Below are 24,798 nucleotides of genomic sequence, written 5' to 3' on the forward strand. Positions count from 1 at the left end.
CACCTTGAAATACTACTTCTGTAATTTTTTTCCCTCAGTATTGTTCAACTTTGTGGTGGCACACACTCCCTAGTTCAGTGTAGCAGGAGGCATTTTGGCATAATGTCAAATGCAGGTGTCCATAACATGTTTTTCTAATAATGCTTTTATAAATGTAACTGAAATACGTCACAAATACTAAACAGAACTCTGAAGAGTGCTGTCTTTGCCTGTGTGGATAGGATTTAGATGTAAGGAATCATCTTCCCTAGGCTAGCACAGGAACGTAATGCTCTGGTAGTGAACACTGGGAGGTTATGGCAGAGACGTTTAAATGTGCAGATGTCAGGCTGGTCAAAGTTATAGTCCCCACAGTAAACTTGAATTGGTCTCTTTATGGTTATGTATTTGTAAGGTGTGCTGTATTGCCAGCTCCAAATGTTAAATCATGCCAGTCCCCAGAAAATTATGAGATTGGCTTAAAATTAATCATGATATAAAAATAATAAATTTGGGGTTCTTTTTATTTTCTTTCAAATTCTAAGCTGTCAAACTGCACTTGGCTCATGCTTCTTCGTTTTCCCTCCAGTATTCTTCTGTAATCGTTTTTCCCAAGTAAGGAGCAGAAAGTCCCAAGATTCATGATAAAGACAAGGGAGCTGGGTATGAGATACAGCTGGCAAATTTTGTCATAGTTTCCTATTCTCAGAGACTGTGTGAGGTGTATGCTCCTAAGGAAAAAAAAACCAAACAAACAAACAAGCCCACATAACAGAAAACCATGGTTTCTTCTGGAATTGCTTTTTAAGTTTTTGTGGGTTATATATCATAAGATGGCACAGATAGGCTGGTGGCAATTCCCCTTTCTCTGAGGGAACACGGGACATAGTTTTAAGTAGAAATCTTCTAACCTCTTTTGGTCTGCATAAATGGTTTCTCTGCAGGATCTCATACTGCCAGAGGTTTCTGACATTTTCTGGATGAGTTTCAACTTCTTCAAAGGAGAAAAACCTCTCACTGTTATGTTTGGGATGTGGAACGCTGGCAATGAGAATGTGTGCTTTTCTTTTTTCTTGTGTTTGCTTAAAAACCTCAGCAGAGCATCTCACAGTTGAACAGAAGTCAAAATCTGCCCTCTTCATGCCATAAAGAATCTGCATAACAATAGGTACTACCACTAGATTTTGTTTGGTGTGTGTTGTGTATGATCAGAGAGCGTTTAATTTTAAGGTTTTTTTTAAAAAACCTGCTCTTTCTTCCATCTTAAATACAATAAACTTGCCTCATGTTTACTTTGCTTATGTGCCTGGCTTCTCTTAGTACCTTGGTCTTTTGGAGAATTTGCAAATGCAAAAAAACCCCTCTGACCCTGTCCCGGGTAGCTGGTGATGGAGTAGCACTGTAATAGAGGGCATGGTGAGGCTGCTGCTGAGACATCACCTGGGTTTCAATTACAGGCAGAGCGAGCGATGCAGATTTACTGTGGCAGAAGTGTGCTTTGGAAAGCAAAGGAGCCCCTTTCCTCCTGCTTTTTCCGACTTTGAACCCAAAATCAACAAATCAAAACACAGCAGGGCCAACACATGCACTCTGCAAATACTTAATAAAGCACTGCGATACTTGCAGGGAGTGACAGCAATTGATACCGAAATTTAACTCTGAAAATCTTAAACCCAAGAGCAGCAGCAAATAGATGTAGACTGGGTCTGCTGTGTCCTCAAGGCAGGGAACTTCCTTAAAATGAATTACGGGATGCCTGTGCGGTTACGACTCGGCAAGGAGTGAGGGAAAAGAAGGTAACCTGAAGCCCACTGAGCTGCCACAGGCATGTGTTCTCTCGGTCCCCCCGTGCAGCAGCTGGGTGGAAGCTTGCATTGGGAAAGTCAGGGTTGTAAGGTGTTCTTGACAGCTGCTTGGTGGCTGCAGCCGTCATCATTTTCCATGTCAACGTGACAGCGTTATTTAAATCAATCGTAAGGCAAATTGGAGTGAATTTTTATCTGGGGATCGAGGGAAAAGGCAGCATTTTGATCACTTGTTTTGCTCCCTATGCCTCTGCTTCTTGGCTGGAGAGGTGGAACTCCATTTTTGCTCATCCTTTGCAACGAAGATAGCTGAGGGCTTCTAGGTTAACATGTTTTGATACCCAGTTAACCTATCTCAGTAACTTCTGTTTAGTGGTCAACCAGTGGCTCTCTATTTAGCATTTGATTCAAATTTTGCCTTTTAAAAGCATGGGGAAAGTAGAGCAGTCACTGAGGAAAGTTTTTATGTTTGACAACCCCTTTTTCCCGTTTCTGACCTTTCAAATGAATGAATGGGGAGTTTTCAGCCATGCCTCACAGCTGAAACACTTCTGGCCTTTGTTTTGAAAGCACAGTGGTGTTAACCTATTAAGCTTTGCTATTAATATATGCAAGGGAGACGAATGGCAGTGCAGCCCAGCTAAAGGTTGGGGAAAGGGGGCACGCTCAGACCTGGCAACACTTGTCCATGTGTTTTTGTGAGAGCTGCTTCTCCTGGGGCTGTGCAGGGCCAGGTTACTCCTGATAGCTCTGTCAGTGCTTCTGCTGCCATCCTGTCTGCCAGTGGCAGCATGAGCTCTGCCTGGTCATTTCACGCCAGCAGTTGAGCCAAGCTACGTTGTGGTTTTGGCTTTGAGAGGGATGTGGGGCTTTGCTGGAATTTTATGGTGGCTGCAGGATGGCGGGGTGTGAGGTCAGTACTCATCCTCTGTGAAGCACTGTGGGTCTGCAGAGAAACGTCGGTGTTGAGATCAGTTCTGTGGCCTGTTCTGGATACCTGCAGGTGGCTACCCAGGGCCTTGGCTGCCTTAGACCTGGGGAGGAGGCCATTTTTATTTTAAAGCATGGGAAAAATGGGCAGTTGTGGCTGAGAGCTTGTGCTCTGGAGCACTTTGTGAAAGTATCTTAACATTTCTGTAGCTCCATCTTCCTCTCTGAAATGGTGATGATACTGTCATGATGGGGAGTGATGTAAGATTTAATTTCTTAACGTCCATTATTGGATGAGAGGCTCTAGAGGATCACGGAATATTGAAGGAATACATATTTGATGCGAAGGGAAGAGGACTCCTTCCAAACCCCTGTCTGCTGTGAAACTAGGTCCAGCAGTGCCTTAACTGCTGTGGGGTTTCAATTGTCCTTCATGGCCCAAAGGAGATAACACAAGAGATGCTAGAGTTGTCCTCTTGCCTGCTACTCTGTTAATTGTCTCTGGAGATAAAAGTTGGAAGTAGGGATCTCTGATCTTGTGCTAGTGTTTGAAGAAGGAAGGCAAAGAGAGTAAGGCCAAAATTGGTCAAAAGGCTTGTGCTGGATTTTGTGTTTGAGGTAGGAGGCAGAGAACAAGAACTAGAACAAGAACTAGGAATAGTTGGAGGAAGCTCATTAATTGTTTTTCTTCTCACGTCTCCAATTTCCCTGCAGTACCATTCACTCTGTATGACCACCATCCACTTTCACAGTGCCCCCTTTGAAAGATGGCACTGTGCTGTTGTGTGTGAGAGAGTCAGCTACAACACTGCCACTGTCTGCTCTCTGTAATTCTGTAAAGCATGTGACTGGATGGATACAAAGTAGGTGCCTCTTCTTAAAACATCAGTCCTTAGTGTTTGAATAACACAAGAAGATTGGGAAGACTTTGTGCGTAAAATACACGCCGTATGTTTGTGTCAGCGTATTAACAAAGGGTGGATTGTGTATTCTTACGCTTGGCCTTACCAGTAGGCTTTCTGTCCTCATTGTGGAAAGCTGTCACAGTCCGAGCATGTTCCTTATTTACAGTGTTCATCGGTTCTCCTTAATTTCTGGGGACAAGCTGCACTCTTGCTTTCTCAGTCTAAACAACAACTACAACAACAACAAAATCCAAGCACTGATGAGAGTCTCTCGCTTACTTCTTCCTCTGAAACATTATCTGTGGAAGAGACGCCATCTCCAAACATCAAAGGTCTTTTTATGTCCAAGTTTCTTCTTACATACGGACGGATACTTAACTGTGGAGGTGTTACTCTTGAGAAGTAACTCACATGTAAGCTCTTGGTGAAATGAATTCAGTTAATTAATGACATCCTGTTTCCTTTGCATCTCTCCGCTTCCACGTGCTTTTAGAGGTAGATCTAAGAAATATAAAGCTAATGATGGTCTTGAATATAGAGGAGAAAGACACTTCTGATGGATCTCTACAAGACAAATAGTTCCTTTCTCCTTTCACAACTTTCCCCAGTTTACCTCTACAGACCAGTGACACCAAAATGTCCTGTTTCACTTGTTGGCAGCATCAGAGCAAGTATTACAGTTCTGTGCCTGTGGCATCCTGGAAATTTCTGGGGAATGGTTTGTTTCTGACTTTTTTTTTATCTAAACCCACAGTTGACTGAGGATAACAATTGTTCGTTGGTTTGATCATGTAGATAGAGATGTGAAGAGCAACAGCATCACGAGATTGTACAAGAAGAGAATCCTCCCTGATTGTACCTGTGTGGTGGTTTGGGTTTTTTTTTTTCTGAGGTTGGAGGTTTCTGCTTGAAGATGAGTTTTGTAAAGCATGTACAAGGTGTATTTTCAAACTGCTGTTAGTAGCTTTGTTAATACCTTCAAAACTTAGCTCTTAGTAAGATTTTCCTTTGCAGATACAAATGTCCAGCTTCTTTGCATATGCAACACTTTATTTTTTTTTTTCAAATATGCCTTCAGCCAAATGGACATGCAGGCCTTGTGAACGTAAGAAATTGACTTTGTCCTTTGTTTAGTTCCTATTTACTTAGCTCTGTGTTCTGCCTGGCACTCAGGTGTGTATTTCTTCTACAGCATTGATTTTTAACAAGTCTTTTTGTGTGGATGAGAAGGATCCTGGGATAATCTTAGTTTACACATTTTCAAAGAAGAATGCCGCTGTAAGTATGCACTGTATTAAGGGTCATGAGGTTTGTTTAAGCCTGCGACAGAACCTGGAGAGCCTGAAAATCTGTAGACACAGGAAATACCCCTCTGTATTAATGTGCAGCAAAGCAGAGAGCTCCCAGGTGAATGAGATGCAGCTGCCAAGGTCTGAGGCTTGAGCGGGAAGTGCAGGTTTCTGGGTTGTGCTGTCCAGGGCTACCGGTCAGACCTCAGATAAGCCGTCTTGACCGCTGTCTGCAGCAAGACAAGAGTCATGCTGCGGGCGCTTCGGCACCACTGGGCTGCTGGGCCGGCTGAAGGTGGGCAGAGCGACACTTGCAGCCCGTGGGATGAGTTCAGCGATTCGGCACAGAGCCAGGGAAATGCAGCCTGTGCAGAGGGTAGTGCACAGGGAAACGCTGCACGGGTGTGTCTGAAGCCTCTCGCGGCTTGAAGGCTGAGGTGTGAGGGTTGGTGCTGCTGGGACATGCTGTCTTGGCTTAGGAGCTTCAGAAACACTTTTTGAAGAGTGACACCTAAACTTTTTTTTTTTTTTTTGAAATGTAAGCATGGTATGCATTTTTCTTAAAAAACCCCACAAAAATCCCAACAAAATCCAAACAAAAAGCTGGAGAAGGCAACGCTCTTGGATCATCTGAGTTCAGCTACTTTTCTGTCTACCAGTGAGACCCACGCATCCTCTCTCCCAGGAGAATGACCAGGATACCCAGCAGAAAGCTGTCTGGTTTGCATGAGATCCTTAATGGTTCAGTAGAGCTGAAAGAGGAGAGATGCGTGCTGTGCTGTCGCCCTGGAAAGACTGGCCAGCTGGAAGGAGTTGGGCTGGGTTTCAGTCCCTGCCCCAAACCTATTTACATGTTTTAGCCCATGGTGTTTTTTCATGTATGATGATTCTGAGCAGGAACTGGAAAAGGGACTTCTCCAGGGGAAACGTTGGGAGTATTTCTTTCCCAGGTGAAGCCTATTAGGGTGTTCTGCTAAGAGGTGGGAACGAGAAGTAAAGAAAGAATTAAAGTCATGTGCATAATGCACTAATTAAACTCTTTAACTACTAATCTGTTACACAGAAGTCAGTCTCTTCCCCGCCCACCCCCACCCCTTTTTTTTTTTTTTTTTTAATGTGCTGCTACAGTATTTTATGTGGGAATAATTCTGGCAGCGTCTCTCAGTTCCCTGGGGGGGGTATAGGTGGAGAAGCCTTGAGTTGGGGGAGTTGCAGGAGGAGGGTGTTTGCAAGGCTTAGTTGTCAGCTGGATGCCAAAGAGCTTGGTCTTGCTGAGCTGAAGACTGTTCTGAACATGTCTAGGAAGGGGACTGAGCAGGGTTGATAGGGAGCTTCAGTGCTGCAGGTGGAAACTCCTGTACACTTCTGGAAACTTCAATGCTTTGTGATTCCTGAGCGGGGAGGAAAAGAGCTGAAGACTGTAGTTTGGGATTTTAATGCCTAAATTCTTGTGGTGCTCCAGCATTTGTATGTGATGTGCCTTTTTTTTAAAGATGCAAAGGTAGATTTATGTATCTGTAGGTATGGGTAGGAGCCCCCACTTGTGCCTAAGAGCTCTGGGCAGTCTTAAGCATTTGTCTGTTGCTGACTTTCTGCCCGAATTACATGTCTAGTCAGCTTAGGCATTTTTAAAAATCCCATTACATATCTTCTGGAGACTTCACCTCTGGCTTTCACTGCTTCAGTTCTCTCTCTGGGAAGTGGAAGTAATACTATTTCCTGAAGCATAACCCTTACCACAAAGGAGTTTTTGGACAGCAATACATTAAGGAATGGGAGGTGAGGTGATACTACATGGGATTCGCTTAGAAGTGGCTGTGTTTATCTCTCTAGATTGTAAGATGCTTGGGGCAGGATGCTCTTTCCCAAGACAGTTTTGTCCCCATTTCGCCTCCCATGTGAATTCTGCTGTCTGTTCCATCCCAGCTGCAATTAGCATGCTCCAGTGATGTACCTTTCAGCAGTAATGTAGCCAATGCTTTGATTTTTGTCACTACTTTCTTCCTGCGTGCCCAAACCTTGGCAAATGTTGGAGGTGGAACTTTTTACATGTGCAGTCGTTGCAGCACCGTGGGACCTTGATTCTCTGGTACGAGCAATTGTATTACAAAGTTAGGGAAAATACAGGGTTTGTTAAATCTTTCTGTGCCTGGTTCCATGCAGAATTAGTCTGAGGTAGGCTCTTGGTGTACATCTCAAGTAACTATTTTCCCAGTCTCTTTTTATACTCATTTGAATTTCTACCTGCCCATTAGACAACGAATCTGTACAAGGCTCTTTCTTGATACATTGTTGCAGAGATTGAAGAAAGATAAGGACCGTGTGAGTTGTCAAAAGATTAGGCAAACCAGCTTAGTATTCAACAGTGAGGATCACAGCTTCCCCTGAATCTTCACTCCTCAGCATGTGACTACCCCACACGTGTGAGAAGCTCTAAATCTAGTTTTGAGCATAAATGCAAGTTGGACTTTGAAAAAGAAGTACTAGTCTGAGGGCTGTATTCAGCATAATGTAGGAGGAAGGTTTGATACCTGGTGCTCTCCACTGAAACACTGCTGTGCTTTTCCACTTTGGAGAAGCAGCGGGATTTAGATGGTAAAGTAGGTCACTTTATCTGTCCAGGCATCTCTTTGCCGCTACCTTTCTGGTTACCCTTCCTCACAAGGGTGCCAATTTTGGAGGCAGAGCAGCTATGAATTTAGCAAGACTATAATATCTCTCGGTGTACAGCCTAACTTAGTCAACAGAGCTGGAGAAATTCTAATTTACAGCCAGATCAAGTGAACTCTATGCAGGCTCTCTGGTGCGTATTGAGAGTGATTTTGTATTGCTCTGGGCTGCATTGGTGGGAAATGGCATGTATTTCTAAAACTTTGCTTAGAGGGACGGAGTTAAGATAAAGTCCTTTTGCAGCATGTGGATGGTGTCAGCGGTGTGACTGGAATACCCACAGGTGTGCTTTAACCACACCGACTTGCTTGGGTCCTGCTAACTGAGAAGTTGGCAGGGTTTTACTGTGCGTGCTGAGTATTTCTCCAGCTTCATGAGCAGACCTGTGGCCAGTTCAAAGGCAACTGCAGGTCTTGTGTTCCTGAGCTGAAGTTACGCTTGCAATGGTGAACTCACTATATATCCCTTGTTGATAAAAGTAAACTTTTTTCCTCGCTCCTCTTTCCTTTGCTTTCACCTATGAAGTGTGGTATGTTAAAGTAGTGAAAGCTGACTTATTTCAGTAAAGCAATCAGTCATTTTGAACTGCCTTCCCTTTATAGTAAAGGTTAATATTTTCCAAGTTACTCTTTTATCTTCACTGAGGCTCACACAAAGGAAATGCAGTCTGAGCTATCCACTAGTCATCGAATTTACCTCCCTTCCTCCTCCCCCCCCCCCGGCTTTTTCTGTCATCTTTGTGAAAAACAGATAGTGATTACACACAAACAGGTTTGCAAACAGTCAGTAGGTAGTTCAATGATTTTAAGGTCTCCTTTCTTGTATTTTGGCAAATTTCTAATGCAAACAGAATAACACAACTTAGTCTCTAATTGTCATGGGAAACTGCTGTTATGAAAAGAAATAATTATAATAGCTTGTGCAAAACAGATTCTCATAAACCAAAATAGATACAACCTCTGTGTATTTTTGTGGGTAAAAATGTTAGCATTTGCATGAGTATTTTTCATATAAATGCTTGCCTGAAACCTTTTTGATTAAAAGGGTGGCACGATTACAGACCTAGCTAACTAAATATGAAATTAACAAGCCCAGAGACTGCATTTTGGTAAACCATAGAATTACTCCATGGCAAAAAGCCAGCGATCCATTAAAAAAACACCACCACACACACACACAACAAAAACCAACAGCCGGGCATGGAAATGTGGTTTCGCTGTCTGTTGTGCTGTCTGCTATAAATGAAAAAAACACCCCTACGTTGTTTTATGAGTGGGTTTTATTTTTTTTTTCCACAGTTTTGACCACAGCATTTAATTTCTTCATCTGACCGCTGCCGAGCTAGGATGTCCACCACAAATGTTCACTAGCTTTTATTTATTTATTGCTTTGAATTCACTGTGCAGTTGGGTATTGGTGATTTGGTTTACCGGATGATGTAACAGGAGGCTCTAAAGACAAGTTGAAACTTGCAGCTAAACCAGATTGTGATGCTAACCCGAGAGGTGAAAAGTTTAGGTTGTGGTTACAGCAGTATGCCTTGGTTGCAGGGTAGTGGAGGAAGTGAAACAGAGTGCCTTCGTGTGCTGGGAGAAGTATCGGTCCTTGTAGCGAGATGAGCCAGGAGTGCTGCTGTGTGGTTCTCTCTCTTAGCTGTGCTCTTGTTTTCTGACTCAGAGGAGTGTTCACAAAAAGTCTCAGCTTAGAGGTTTTTGTGTGCCTGAGACTGAAGTTTTATGTGCGCTTGAGGTGGGTGAGAAGCTGGCATTGCTAATGAAAGGGGTTAGCCCGCCTTTGGGTTAACTCCATGGTAAACTGGGTCTGGGATGGGGTTTGTATTCAAAATTAAAAAGGGGTGGGCAGAGGGTTGTCTGGGTTTTAACTTGGATAAGTTCGGTGCTTAGTTCACCACATACCAGCAAAAATGCTGGTAGCAGCACAAGGGTGGGGTGAGCAGAAGTAGTTGGATTAGGGGAGAGCTTCTTCAGTTCCTGTTTCTCTGCCAGTTCAAAGACCATGTGAAGCTACAGGGTAATTGGTGGGTGTGTGATCTCTGTTTCTGGCCCAGGCACCTTCATAAGGGAATCATGGCTGCGAAACTGGACCAACTTCAGGAAGGGATCCTGTTTGACTGATGCCTTTCCTGATAAGAACATATTTAAAGAGAAGTGCGTTGCTATTATTGTCACACGGTTAATCTGTTTATAGGGTTGATTATTTACCCCTTTCATTTGCTTACATTTGACCTACTTTCCACGTTCTAGATGTTTTTATTAAAGTCTGTAGGTACAGCATGACGAAGAGCGCACTTAACATATGGTGCATCTTGAGCATTTGTCTGAAATTAATGCAGTTCATAGTAGCTCTCCACATAAAGTGTGATCTCACAGGGAGTTACAGACCTGGAAAAGGTTTCAGGAAATCTACATTTACGAGCCAGAGAATTCTCCTTCACTCCATGACTCCTGTTCTTTTTATGGCATTTGATCAAACTTTGTGTTTCTTTAAAAAGTTATTTTACGTTAAAATCCCTCTTGGGTGAAGCGTATTTGAAAACCTCAATAATGCTGATGTAGTTTAAAGATAAATGTCATTTAGTGTTGCTTGACTCTGAGTCTGTCCTGGCAGGAGTCTTACTGGGGGAATACCATTCAAATGAATTGAACATCAAGATGTACTCAACATACCCAGTTGTCTCGGACAAGTGAATTTCCCGAACATGCTAAGCATGCATGTCTTACAAGTGTCTCAGCATTTGCTTTGCAAATGTGTCTTTTTAGGAAGGTTAAAAAGGTAATTGTAAACTGTCTGGTGATTTTAGGTGTACTTTGCTGGTGAAACTACCACTTGGGAGATATTCCCAAGTCGAAGGCTCCAATGACCTGTTCTTCCCTAGTCCTCCTTCAGTTAGCAGAAAAATAGGAAGAAACCCAGAAATGCTGAAATCCAAATCGAGCTACTTTCAGCAGAGGTAGTTACGATCCATGGTGACTGAAATTATGAGCAATGACAATTCATATCAATATTTTCTTCTCAATAGGAATCAAGCTGCAGAGTGGGGGATTTATTGTTGTTGATCTCAGGCAAGCAGGATTCTGCCGCATCAACAATCCCTTTCTCTTGAGTAGTTGTCGCAGCAAGTGTTTTAGTTAAAAAATATAAATATGAATCAATATACTCTCAAGTATAAGCAGAGGTGTGTGAAATGCTGGAACTTCCAGTCGTTCCTTGTTGGATGAATCCACTCAGCTGTCCAGCTCCTCGCTGATGTGCCTTTTAGTCCCAGGCCCACCTGTTCCAGACAAAGGGAACTGGGATCCTGACTGGCTGTGTTACACCATGTGGTGCAGTGTAAGACACAAGCTAGGAGGCTGGTGACAGTTCATCCTGGCTTGCCCATCCTATCCATAGGGTGCTGCAGGATGGAAGCTGGTAGCCTGTGCTTCTGTAGGAATGTGACATTGCCATCTCAAAGCATAAAGAAATCATTAGTCAGCACCTGAAGCTGGAACTTCCATTTAAATTCAGTGTGAAAGAAAATGTGCCCTACTTAGGCACATTTTGTGTTTTAGATAACTTTCACATGTTGGGGATCGATTTTAAGAAAAGAAGCTCTCCAGTTGGGGAAGCATGAAAAGTGTCTTATGTGTAATCTGATTCTCAGGTGATCACTTTCTTCCAGGAACTGGAAGAACTTTACTGATCATCTGATCATCAGGACTTTACTGATACCACTAAGGCATATGAAACATTTATTTACTTTCAGAAAGAATTAACAGGTATCATACTTCCACTTGGTTTAAATGTTGAGATAGTAACATGCCTCACTTCATTTCGTATTGTTGCAAGGATCCAAAACTGAAGCTTTATTACAGGATTGTTATAAAATCCACTGCAGTATTCTGTCTTCCGGGGTGTTGTTTAAATAACACTTTTGTGTACTGGCCTAAAAAGGGCAGGATATTTTTTGTCTTTTATGTCAAATACAAAAATCTGTTGCCTTAATCTGTGGAAATTGTATCTGAGTACATTTTCATAGTACAACAGGAAGTCGCAATGGAAAAGGAGTTAAAATGTTGTTTCCTTTGTGTAGACTACTTTTCCTTGAAATAAATACCTGGGGTTTTTTGCTGGGTTTCTTAAGCTAATTGATAGCTATTCACCACATGGTGTGAAATTGCTGGGTAGGAAGAAGAGATGAGGGATTGAAGGCAAAACACGACAAAGTTTTCAAACACTGTTAAGAATTCTTGTAAGCAGACCTAACAAATCCACTGAATGGATCAGCGTGCTGATTCCTAATATTTATTTTTTCTGGAAGCAAACATAATAAAGTGAGATTATCAATGAATCAGACAGGTGGGCTCCATCTTTCATAACCTGCAGGTCTGAGGCAAAGGAAACCAGGGCTGGAAGAGAACTAACGTTGCTCCTGACACAGAAAGGCTGATTCCTGGCCTCCAGATGAATCTGGAAGCAAATAAATGGAGTTCAGGAGTCACGTTGCTTTTCGGGGGGGCGGGGGGGTGGTGTTTGGTTGGTTGGTTGGTTGGTTTTTTAATGCAGGACTTCTGATTGCTATTTTTATAAGTTTAATGATGAGCTTTATGGGGTTCCTTAAAACCCGGAACATTGCTACACTTAAGGAAGAAACAAAATTTTATTTTTCTTTTTGTCAGACTCTGAGATGTTACATCATTGGACACAGTCTTTTCTGTGAGCTCCAAGACTTAACAGTACAACCTTGTAGATGTAGCTGGAACTCTGGCACAGCCTTTGCAGTTCCCAGCCATGATAGCGTATCAGCAGCTGGTTAACATTTGAGGCACGCAGCTCCACAGCAAGCCCTGTAGCCATTATACAGACAGTGGGTGTAGGGTTAGCGGGTGCCTATAGCTACTCCAGATTTTTGTGTGTGTATTTCCAAATGAAAGGTAAGTGCTGGTGAGGATCAGAAGTGGGCACTGACAGCTCTACTTCGTAGAGGAAAAATGATTTTGGTGTTTATTTTGTGGTAACACTTAGAAAGAGCAGCAGAACCCCATTTCCTATGTGCTAGATATGTAACTTTAAAAGCATGGTTTCTTTTAGATTAACCTGCTAGAGGTTTTCAGCTTTTTCCTCAAATCTTGCCTTCTTAATACTTTTCCAGGGCAGTTAAGGACACCCCCAATGAAACATAAGCCTACTGAGAACAAGTTTTTGTCTCTCACCTCTTTTTTTTCTTCTTTTTTTTTTTTTTTTTTACTTTTTCAAAATGTATACACTGGAACTACTGATCTGCACTATTTATTTCTATCTGCTTTTCCTGCTACGCCTGAGAGAGTATGAAATAGTGTTGTAAATAAATAGAGGACTTTCTTCATCTATTTAAATCAAAACTGGGCTCTACAACCACTGTACACTTACAGTTGCAAGAAGAGGCTCAGACCAGAAAAATTCTGACCTGATTGCATCTAGGAGACCTTGAATACTGTGTTCAGTTTTGGGGCCCTCACTACAAGACATTGAGGTCCTAGAATGTGTCCAGAGAAGGGCAACCAGGCTGGTGAAAGGTCTGGAGAGCAAGCTTTCTGAGGAGCAGCTCAGGGAGCTGGGGTTGTTCAGCCTGGAGAGGTGGAGGCTGAGGGGGGACCTTACTCCTCACCAAAAGGGTTGTCCGGCACTGGAACAGGCTGCCCAGGGAGGCAGTTGAGTCACTGACCCTGGATGTATTTAAAAGACAGTAGACGAGGTGCTTATGGATATGGTTTAGTAGTGAACAAGCATGGTTGGACTTGATGATATCAAGGTCTTTTCCAACCTGGTGATTCTGTGATATGCAAAAGTCTGAATCGGGAGCTGAAGCTGTCTTAGTGCAATGCCATGGGACTTGAAAAAAGAGCGGGTTTGTTGGGTTTATTTGGGGTATTTTTTTCACATTCCTTCAGTTAGTGGAGAGTCGTGGAAACTTCTCATCCCTGTATTATGAGGCCTTTTTTCATAAAACAAATATTGCTGAGGATTGGTGATGTGTGAGGGAATAGTACCTTATGGAGGACTTCAGGGCTCTACTGATGGAAACAGCACCTCCCTTGGGCATGTCCTCCTCTTATTTCTGTCTGCTTTTTCAGCAAGTATTTCCTGCTGCCTTGGAGTAAGGGAAATTTAAGTGTTTCTGCCACTACAAGTGTCACTTGCAGGCTTTTTTCTGGATGCTGTGCAGGTGCTTCTGGCAGGGCAGGGCAGGAAGCAGCTTGCTACCTGCTGGCAGCCTCAACAACTGAAGGATGATCGGGATCTCCAGGCTGTGCATTTCTGTTCCCGTTTGCTGGCAGAAGTCGGTATTAATGAAAAACACCGACTTTCTCAAGTGTCAGGCTTGAAGCATGTTTATATGTCACCTTACTTGACTTGCTTTTTATTGTCTTAATCATGAGTGATTCAATATGTATCCTTTTTTTACTCAGTTGAGCTCCACATGGTTCTTGAGACATTAAATAAAAGCCATGTCTTACCAGTTCACTTCAGCAGCCCACGGATCGGGATGTACATTAGAAAATTGATTCTGAAAAGTCTGCCACTCAAGTTTATTGCTTATGTTGCTGTCTGCAGTATTTTGTGCAAAATAAGCACCTAAATTAACTTACAAAGGGTAGGTATCAAGTTTACAGTACTTCATGAGCTTAGGTGGGATGTTTGTAAAGGATAGGAAAGTGAGGTGGAGAACATACCAGTGATTATTCAGCAAAGTCTGGTGGTGCTGCTTGTGTTCAACTTGTACATGCATTTCTCAAATTAAAGCTCCTGAACTTGAGCAATTGGCTTAGTGCAGAAGTTGTTTCCTGTTTAGTATCCTCCTCACCAGAGAACATTTCCCTCCACTCTCTTTGACTACAAGACTAGACTCTTTGTGGCTCAGTTTCCAAATGCCATTCCTTTAGGGCTGGAGAGAAATTTTATATTCAGCGCTTGCAGTATTTCTTCCAGTTCTGTAGAAATGGAGTAAGCACTTCCAGACAACAGTCTGTGATTAAAACAAAACACATTCTTCTTTATGAAAGAAGAGTTAATTTTCTATGAAATACTAAGATTAGCTTTTTTGTGTGCTTTATTCAGAGTCGTGATATGTCTCCTACGATGTCATAATGTTTTTTGTTCTCGCTAATTTGTGAAATGCTTGTTTAGATATTATGGGTGTGTGCATGTGTTCTTGGTAAGCACTTAATAAACTAGATTGATCTTTTTGGCAAAGCCTGCATTGTGTAGAACAAATTAAACCTGAAATAACAGTTGTTTCAGATTATTTTTCTGAAAGTGTAATTGCATATATTCTTTTTCCTACTGGCTGCTGAAATGGGTTTCCCAATAGTGTTTTATTATTCTGTTTTATTTCAATAATACATATATAGTAGTTTTGTTTCCATTCCACTGACAGACCTACAGCCTCCAGTAGTAATTCTTTACCAGCAATTTTTTATAATTGTAATAACTATGGAACTTTGTGAAATATAGTGGAAATATTTTCCTGAAGTTTATATACTATAAATAAAATCCCAATTCTCTTTTTTTTCCCTTCACCAAAAAAGAATGCAAATGGAGATTTTTAAGCAACAGATTGATTCTGAACTCCCTATGTATTAGAACATTGCTGAGTATTTTAATATCTGGAGGTTATATGACTCTTGCTTCTCTTTTAGTCCCCATCTGTGCTAAGAATTTGGACATATGCTAAAATACTTACCAAGGCACTTAAACACATTCCCATATTTTACCATGTGCTTATGCCCTATTTTAGCTGTGTGTGGCAAGGGTAAATTGAATTAAACCCTTACGTCGCCATCCTCAAAGGGATTTAGGAGTCTAATGGTCCATCACATGCTCCCTTCTGAGTACAGCTGGTAGCTGTGAGACTGTGGTTGTACCCCAAGGACCAGCTTTGCTCAGCCCCTTACATGGGCTGACTTACCTCAGGAACCTGAGATGTAGCCTTCCCTGAAGGCTTCTCTTCTTCTGAATACTTTTAAACGTCAGGGTTTTAGGCACGTTTAGGCACTTAGGTACCATGTAACTATTGGGTTTTGTTGGCTGAATTGGGCAGCTAAACTGTTGCTCTTGTGTGGTATCCCTGCAGTGATACTGAGGGACTGTTGACTGGTACTAGTCTTCATTCCTTTACTTGTGTCTGATTCTGACACATTGGGGGTTGGACCCAATGGTATCTTGAGGTCCCTTCCAACCCCTACGATTCTGTGATTCTGTGATTTTATGGCTGTCTCTTTATATGCCTAACAAAACGAGAACATTATTGACTTTGTAGTTAATAAATACAAAAGCTTTCTCATCTTAAAAGATATACCACGTACATGGCTAGGAAAAAAGCTCAAAGCTGTTAAAATAAGTGTCATTTTTAGGTGTCTCCCAAAAGATGGAAACAGTACAAACTTTCGTTAGATAAGTAAAAAGATAATTCCAGCATGAGCCTTCCCTGCCTGCCTTTCCCTCATGTTTCTGGTTCCATGCTGGTGTGTTTTTACGCAAAACCAAACATCCTTTGTGTTTAGGGAAAGGAGTAATAGAAGTGTCGGTGTTTGTTAACATATTTGACAAACCATGGCAGCAAAAGCTATCCTTTTTATATTTTGGCATGAACAATCGCCCTTTTATTGGGCCATTAATGCTATTTCAGAGCATCGCGCTGTATCCACGGGCAATAATTTAGCAGCTGTTTATCAGGAGCTTTCATAAAGCTTTGAATAGTATTATAACATTCAGTAACCCTAACAACAGCATTTCAGAGTCTGTGCTGGTTTAAATGGGATATCCGTGAATGTAGTTGTTCAGGGATGCGTGACCCACATAACCTATAAATTTGATTGGAAGTTACAGTGCTGGCATAGGCTGATGGATAGCAGATTAGAGCCCTGATTAACCATGTGATTCACAGGCCGGGAATATATTGTCCTAAGAAAGATTCATCAGATGCAATCAGAATTTCAAGTGGTCAGATGAAATTCAAATGCACTGTGTGTGTCTTTCTTTTTTTTTTCCCCCCTCTGTTCCTTCCTTGTGCTTTTCTTCCTAGTTTGCCCTCTGTTATTTATTTATTTTATTTCCAGAGCTGAAAAATACTTCTTTGATGAATCTGCTCCTCACCCTAAAGCTGTCTGTCTGTTATTCATCAGAAAGCAGGTCGCAGTTCAGTGAGCAGAAGAAAAGATTTTAATAGAAGCTGTGCCAAGGGCTGTAATGCATCATTTTAGGGCCCTAATTACATTACAATGACAAATATCAATGGTGACAACAGCAATAACCTACATCCTTTAATGGCTATGCTGGAAAAGGATTTTGGGCGCTGCGCCATCAGATTAGACTTGGTTTCAAAACATAGGCCATTAGAAGTGTGTGTGTGCCCACAGTATTGCTGGCCGATAACTGGCGCCCAGTGGAAAGGCCTGTAAATAAGCGATGCCTCTCTAAGCCCTGGTTCCACAGGACAAAAGAGGCAAGATCAGATAACTGCAGAAGCAAACGTGCTTCTGAGGCAACTTCAGCTTTCCATGTGAGGAACTAGAGCTTTTTTTCCCTTCACGCGGTCTCCTGAGGTGGGCAGGCTGCGCTTCAGCCATGCTGTTCCTCTGCGGTCCACTGCTGCTTGCTTGGGCCATTTGCTTGCTGCCCAGGTGTGGGAGCGATACAACCTAACTGCACACACAGCCACGCACTTGTGGGGGCACTCTCCTTGTTAGGAAGAGTGAAGACTGTTCCAGTAAGGAAAGAGCATGGAAAGAACGTGGAGGCCTGGTTTGGCCTAGCAGGGGCTTCTCAGCTTTGCTGTGACTGACCTTTCGGGCCCCTTGCCTGGCTGGGAAGTGCTGCCAGGGGAGGTCCCGGCATTTCCCTGAGCTGTCAGTGAGCTCTTTTCCTTCTCTGTAGATTGAGCTGGGTGCTGTCTCAATCAGCTCACTTTCCTGTGCACAGCATGAAAGGGCTTGCTCCTCTGCACTCCACTGGCATTGATGTCAAGAGTTTTATTACGGTTGTGTAACCGCTCATATTCAGTCACCTGCTTTCACTTAGAGTTTTTTGGAAGACACTTTTTTGCTGTTTCTTAGGCTCTGAATCTGCCGGAGGTGAATTTTTGTATAAATACTGAGCAAATAATGTTTCAACTACTTTTTTTGGCCAGAAGAGCAGTAGAAGAGAGATGTACTTCTTTTGTTGGGCGGGGAGGAGGAAAGTGATCAAAAGAAAAGCATCACGGCCAAAATAGCTTGAAATAGCTGGGGTTGCGTGCCTTAATTGAGAAGAAATGCCTCAAAGTGAGTTGAATAAAATTATTTTTGTTGACTAAGCTATATTCCAGCTGAACTAGAATTTACAGGATTGACGGAAAAGTCAGTCAAGTTTTACAGCCTGCATTACTGAGGAGGTCGAATAAGACAATTGTAACAGCCCCTTCTGGCCTTAAAAATCGTATGATTCTATAAGCTTTTAAAAACTGCACACTAAGCTTCATCATGGCTCTTGGAGCCAGTTTTATTCTCTCTTCCTCAGTGGTGTGGTAGAGGTGTCCAGCTGACGTAGCTGCAGTGGAAGAATGGTCATCTGCTGAGTGCAGCCGAGGCAAAGACTCTCCCCAGGAGCTGTGGGGGAGATGGGTACGGCTGCATCAGCCTTTTGAAGTTGGATAGAAAGAGTTATTTTGCTGTGGAGGAAAGTGGCATGTGCCTTTTTTTATTAAGGCATGCATATGTTAAGTGGCAGGTCAGAGTAGCTTCAGCTCAAGCCAGTAATGTGGTATTTTGGAGTTTTCATACGTAAAAGCCGCAAAGAGCAGGATGTGTGTTTTTTTTTCTCTCTGGTCTTAAGGCACTCATGAGATTCCTTATTTAAAAAAACCCAAACCCACAAACCACAAAACAGCGTGGCTAGGACCCAAAATTTGGAAATGATTAAATTAATGGTGCTTGAACCACTACAGCACAGGTACTTCGCAGCTGTGCATTATACTACAGTCTAGGATTCCTTAATCAAATATTGTTTCTCAAGTAATGCTGTGTTAGATCGTACAGTCTCTCTGGCTGAAGTGTAGATGCACACATCTTGTCACTCCCTGTACTGCTCTGTGTAACAAGCAGTTCGTAAATCTCTGCATCAGCTAGTATAGTGAACGCTATTTAATGGGGTATTTAAGTTTTACATTGTCAGATAACTGATACTGCAGGCACATACAGACCCTTGAAATTAGCAGGTAGTTTAGTTTTGTGGTGAGCAGAACATGTTCTCAAGTGTCCTTTAAGGCACCCATGCTGCTGAATAAACAGAAAAGGTCGAGTAGGTGAACGCAGAACCTGTTTTGAAATGCTTAGCTTTAACATGATCAGGACTTGCACAAACAGTGAAGACCAATGAGAAGATACCGGTACAGTGTAGCATAGGAATTGCTGTATAAATAACCTGCGGGAGTTTAGATGGATTTCAGAAGAATGAAGAAATTGCATGGCAGAGTAGTGTGTGTTCCCTTGGGTGTATCACAGTGTGCACAGAGGGGCAGAGTTAGGGTCACGTGTACCCCCACCTCTGCTTATGTACCTGTGTAACTGTAATCTTCCTTGCACCCAGGAATGTATGTGGCTATGTCTTTTTTCACAGCTAGTTCTCGGCCTTTCTGTTTGATAGGCTCTTAAGCATCTGCAGTTTAAAAAGACAGCAAAGCAAAAAGGCTGGGAGGGTTACTGTGAAAAGGAAGCCTAAGTTGAGCAAGTTTGTATGTCTTCGTCATACCATTAGTAATTTTGAAGGAGGAAGAGCATTCTGTCCTCTAATGTATAATGAGGAACTGACCCAGGTTACAATTTATTATAAGAAAGCTACGATTTCTTCTAAGAAAGTTGGTGTGGCTTTAAATATTCTTTTTCTGGAGCTATATTTTTTGTGTTGTCTTTCCAAATCCCCTTGGTCTCTATTGCGATACTCAGATTAAATGCACAGAATAAGAATTGGTCTTCAGTATGGAAATAAAACATTGTATGTTACCCATTTCTGCACAATTGCAACATGAAAGTAACTGCTACTAATTTTGGGATTGATAACAGCATGAATATGATGCAAACCTGTATTATCCCTTCCTAAAATATGTGGTAGAAGGACAATCACTGAAGTTGTATAACGTGTTGCTAATGTTGTGATATCCAGTGTTAGCACAGAAGGAATCAGTTTGTTTGTTCCATTTGCTTTCAGTGGCATTGCTGTAACTTGCAATAATCCTTCTTTTTGCCTCTTAGGAGAGAGTTTAGTTTGATACACAGTATTTTGTTTATTTCTTTTATGTTACATCTGAAGATTTTTACTTTACATGCTTATGATTGCCTAATCAGAATTAATCTTTTCTTTGTTTCAGTTCTGAACTGTGTTCTTTAAGGAAAGCTTTTAGTCAGAAATTATTAGGATCCCAGGGACCATTGAACTGGTGTACAAATACTTTTGTCATTTTGATAATCTGTCCTAGCCAGAGGATCACTAGAGATGGAAAAAAAACCCCAAACAAACAAATGTATCTTCTATGTTCATGGGTGATGATCACATCTGAGAATTTACATAATTGAGCTTCTTTCTTCTTGTCACTTGCAGGCAGAAATTGTCAAGAGGCTGAATGCTATATGTGCACAAGTCATTCCCTTCCTGTCCCAAGAGGTATGTAGTGGTTTGTACTGGTGCTGATCTAAATGATTGCCTCATCATATCTACTAAAAAAGTGGGACTTTATGTTGGGGCTGTTTTCTTATGAATCTCTTGGTGCTTGTAGATGACTTTGCACTGTGTTTTATAACTGTAACTTCATTATAATCTCCAAGTCCATTTTAATATAATCTAAATATATTTATTTAATGTAATGTGTTGTAATGTGCTAAGCAAAATTTACGTTGTTTAAATATTTTGCTGCCATGTACAGTGCAGTTTTTCCTCACAGTTCCAGCTTTGTGGGTCTGAAATCAGAGGGTGGCTTGCAAAACTGCTAGGAAGGCCCAATTCATGCTACATTCTTGGTGGCAGGCATTAAAGTTCATCAGAAACTTCTATTTTGCTATACCAAGTACTGATGCCCAACACAGTAGGCATACAAATGCAGGGTTTTTTCCTGCCTTTTTTCTCTCTGCATCCCAGATTACTTATTACCTTAAATCCTTTTATGTTTTCTCTGTATTTGGGGAATATATACAGAAGATTGAAACTCACTGTGAGCTAATTTCTCTAAGCACTAATTTTCTCCAAATTATGATTTGCTGGTATTATCTTGAGTGCATTGTAGATACTTTGAGAGGCACTGGGATTTGGGAGAGTTGCTGGGAGCTAGAGAGGAACCCTTGGAGCCACAGGCAGGTGTGAAGTAAAATGAAAGTGTGGTTCATGAACGGCGACGTTGGGTGCATAATGACTTCCACTGCCCACCCCGCTGGAGGAGAGGGGCTGAAGACTGGGGTCTGCTGGCACAGGCTGGCATGCGTCTATTTAACACATGGTTTCATTTCAGTAGAGCTGGCAAATGAGAAGTCAAAGCTGGAAGGAGTATTTTCTCTGCACTGCATCCATAAGGCATGGTGCCTGAGAACACGCAGCAACTCTTTTTCTTACCTTTTCAGTTGTTCCATAAAGTGCAATTGCTTTTCAAGAGCGCTGCTCATGCTGCTGCAAACAAGAGGCTGTGTGCTCAGCATCAGCATTCAGCTGATGCGCTGTGTGTGTGCACGCGCGTGTGCGTCTCCGTGTGTTTTAAATGAGAATAACGCTGTCAAAACTAGAACCTGACAGCGTTCGTGAGGCCGCTGTACCCTCTGCTTGTAAAGATGGATTTGTGGAAACTAAATGATGTGTAATGATCTAGTTATATCGCTGGGGGACCAGAATTCAAGTCCTGCGTGGATCTAACATGAGTAGCTGTTGATTTTGTACTTTGACTGCTACAGAGCCTCTATGCATCTAGTTACGGGGTTTTATTTGCTGTGCAGGAATAGCACAGCCTATAAAAATGAGGTGTAAAGCTGATTCATGCTCCTGCTAAAGTGAACAGTAAAATGACACAATTTGGAAACAAAAGCAGGGGTGAGTACTTGGCAGGCAAAGCTGTGAACTTGGCAAAGACATGGCATCAGCATTTTGTGGCAGAGTCGTCTTCTCCAGAGTATGTGACACTGTGTTTAGAAACTTCATACCCGTATGGTACTGCAGGTACCAGTACTGCTGTTTTCCAATGAAATGCAAAAACCCCACAACTTTATTGCCGTGCATAAGTGAGTCACACTGCCCTGCTTGCTCCACTTCCACAAACCCAGCCCATGTGCTTTTTTGCAGTGCCTGTTTCTCACCAATAGACAAGCAAAAGGATTAGATGAGCTTAGAATACATTTGAAGAAGATGGGTGTTGAGTCACAGTGACTGATAGATTTTGGCCTTTGAGTCTGGAGATCCTAGCCTCCACCCCCTTTGTATCTCAAGTAAAATGAAGGAGGAGAAAGAAAAAAAAAAAAAAAGGCTGCAGGTTTCCAAGCACCGACTCTAGTAAGCACAAGCTCTTTCTTTTTTCTGTGCTCCATATGCATCATGCTCACCTGTCCTTGGAGCTACATCTCCCTGGAGTCATTCTCCTGGAAGCTGGAGTTTTAAGTCCCTGCCTCCTTTAGAGGGAGGAGGCACTGTGAAGGTTGCATGTTGTGCTTCCTTCTTTTTTTTCCATCAAGGACAATCTCCCATCTGATGCTCATGTGCAGTAACTTGCAAACTATGAGCCAGGGGCATTGACCACTGTTGAACAGCTAAGCATGGAGAGCAGTTTTAATTCTGGACTTAATCTTAGCTATTGCAGTGGCTTGTCATCAGTGTGCTAGTTGCAAGAAGTATGTAGGTAGACAACCAAGAGGATCCAGATGGTAAATGCAGAAAATAATGTCAACCCACTTCTGTCTCAGGTACAGTACCACCCAGTGAGGTCTTAAGCACACTGGTGCTTAATGACTGCTATTTCCTCTCTTTGGTTGTAGATCAGAGATTTGAGTTAAGCAGTTTTGGATCTGGAAGGAGGCTTTCATATGGCTTCTGTACTAGTGAGACTTTCTGCTTTCTAAATTTGTGGACCATAAAGTTTCCTTCACCTGTTTGCATGTCTAACTTTTCCAAGTCTTACAGCTTCTTCTCTGTGCGTTTTGCACTGTGTCAAAGCCATTAGGGCTACAGAGGAGAGGAGTCAGAAAATTCACAACTTAAGCAGTTTTACACACATTGATGAAGACTGAAGGGAGCACTTTAAAAAAGCCACTGTACACCTTGTGTGGAGGTGTTTTCAGTTCACTGAACAAGAGAGAAGGGGGACTAGACAACAGAGAGGCATTGAAAGGGGAAGCACAAAAAGACTTATGTGTCTTGACAGTACCGTTGATTGTGATAGTTTTCATATTGGGGTTAGGAAAATCCTGGTAATCGCTTGACCTCTGTTAGCAGAAACAGTTACTTAAATCAGTTTAGATTGGCACATGCTGATGAGGCAAAAGAGAACTGGTCTCCAGATTTGAATATTCTGCTAGTCTTGGTTTCTATCTAATTTGTGTCTTTAAAAAGTGAGTGTCTTAATGGAAGTTTCTTTATTTCATCTTCTAGATTAATAGAGAATTGAATTGCAGTGTGCTTTTGCTGTTTATGCATTTTGCATACAGTCTAATTGTAGAATAGTGGCTGAAAAATGTGATCAGGCTCCTTTGTATTGTGCCTGAGGGAAAAATGAACAAAATACAGTGGTTACATGCACTGATGGCAATATTATTGCCTCATAATAGCACCAGGTTAACTTGTCTTATTGCTTGTTAACTTTGTAAGGAATCAATGGCTTGCGATAACTCACTTAGAAGTAAGAAATCGTGGCCAAAATCGCTAGAGATCTCATGAGAAGGATGCAATTATAATACATCACCCTACTGTGTACTAGTGCCTGCTTTGTTTCAGTGGGCAATCCAGTAAAGTATTCAGGAAGTTATCCAGGCTTCAGTCAGTTTTACTGTGCTGTACATCATCCAAGCATGTATTGAAAATAAAGTCCCCAACCTGCCTAAATATGCAGTCAAGTGATACCTTGTTTTTATGTTGATTCTGGCAGACTGTAAAAAAAACAGCAACAAGAAATACTAGCTTCCCATTTTGATAGGAAAGAGTGACTTTGTGGTCGAGGCATGAGGTGGACCTCAGGTGCAATGTGTGTTCAGTTTCTGCTGCGGTTGCAAGCTTCCTGTGTTGCAACAGTCATTTTCCATCTCCCTGTGATGTTGTGAGATACCAGTATGCTCAAAGTAGTTCCTGTTGCATAAGGTGAAGGGGGTGTCTGCAAGGTTGTAGGTAGATACTTACAGGTTTTGTTATAATTTTGATGTGCTGCAACTGGTATAGATAGTTCCGTGTTCATAGTCTGCTGCTGAATGAGGTGGGTTCCCTGGGGACAGGGGATATAGGGAAGGTGGAGTTACTCAGTGCTTTCTTTTCTTCAGACTGTACTGCTAAGGCTGTCTCTCAGGAATCCCAGACCCTGGAGGGAGGAGAGAAAGTCTGGAGAAAGGAAGACCTTCCCTTGGTTGAGGAGAACTGGCTTAGACATCATTTACGCAGTCGACATCCACAGATCTATGTACCCATGAGTGCTGAGGGGGCACTCTACTGAAGATATTGCTAAGCCATCTCTTTAAGAGGGAACAGGAGAGGTGCCTGAGGACTGGAGGAAAGCCAGTGTCACTCTGGTCTTTGAAAAAGGCAAGAAGGAGGACCCTAGTCAGCCTCACTTCCATCCCTGGAAAGGCGATGGAACAGATCATTTTGGGAGTCATTTCTAAGGATATGCAGGAAAAGAAGATTAGTGGGAGTGATCAGCATGGATTCAACAAGGGGAAATCATGACTGACCAATCTAAGAACCTTCTATAATGGCATGACTGGCTGAGTCAGTGAAGGGAGAGCAGTAGATGTCTGCCTTGACTTCAGCAAGGTTTTTGACACTGTCTCTTGTAACATCCTCATAAGCAAGTTTAGAGAGTGTGGATTAGATGAGTGGACAGTCAGGTGGGTTGAGAACTGGCAAAATGGCAGAGCTCAGAGGGTCATGGTAAGTGGTGCAGAGACTACTTGAAAGCCTGTAGCCAGTGGTGTGCCCCAGAGGTGGGTACTGGGTTTATTCTTATTCAATGTATTCATCAATGACCTGGACAAG

The 24,798-nt window shown here is 42.2% G+C and overlaps 1 protein-coding gene across 10 annotated transcripts in view; it reads left to right on the top strand.

The window, feature by feature from the left end:
* The window catches only part of LOC311203862 (transducin-like enhancer protein 4), a gene marked incomplete at its 3' end in the record, with an annotated part of 98,647 nt that overhangs the window by 11,254 nt on the left and 62,595 nt on the right, over positions 1-24,798 (top strand). For 8 of the 10 annotated variants that reach the window (XM_084278633.1, XM_084278636.1, XM_084278635.1 and 5 more), the window contains exon 5: positions 20,191-20,253. The exons of the other annotated variants lie outside the window; for them this stretch is intronic. In XM_084278633.1, the coding sequence (XP_084134759.1) occupies positions 20,191-20,253 (63 nt within the window). The remainder of the gene's footprint in view (positions 1-20,190; positions 20,254-24,798) is intronic. 10 annotated transcript variants of the gene reach the window in all.

Source organism: Gallinula chloropus, assembly GCF_964237585.1.
Source record: "Gallinula chloropus genome assembly, chromosome: Z".
NCBI lineage: Eukaryota > Metazoa > Chordata > Aves > Gruiformes > Rallidae > Gallinula > Gallinula chloropus.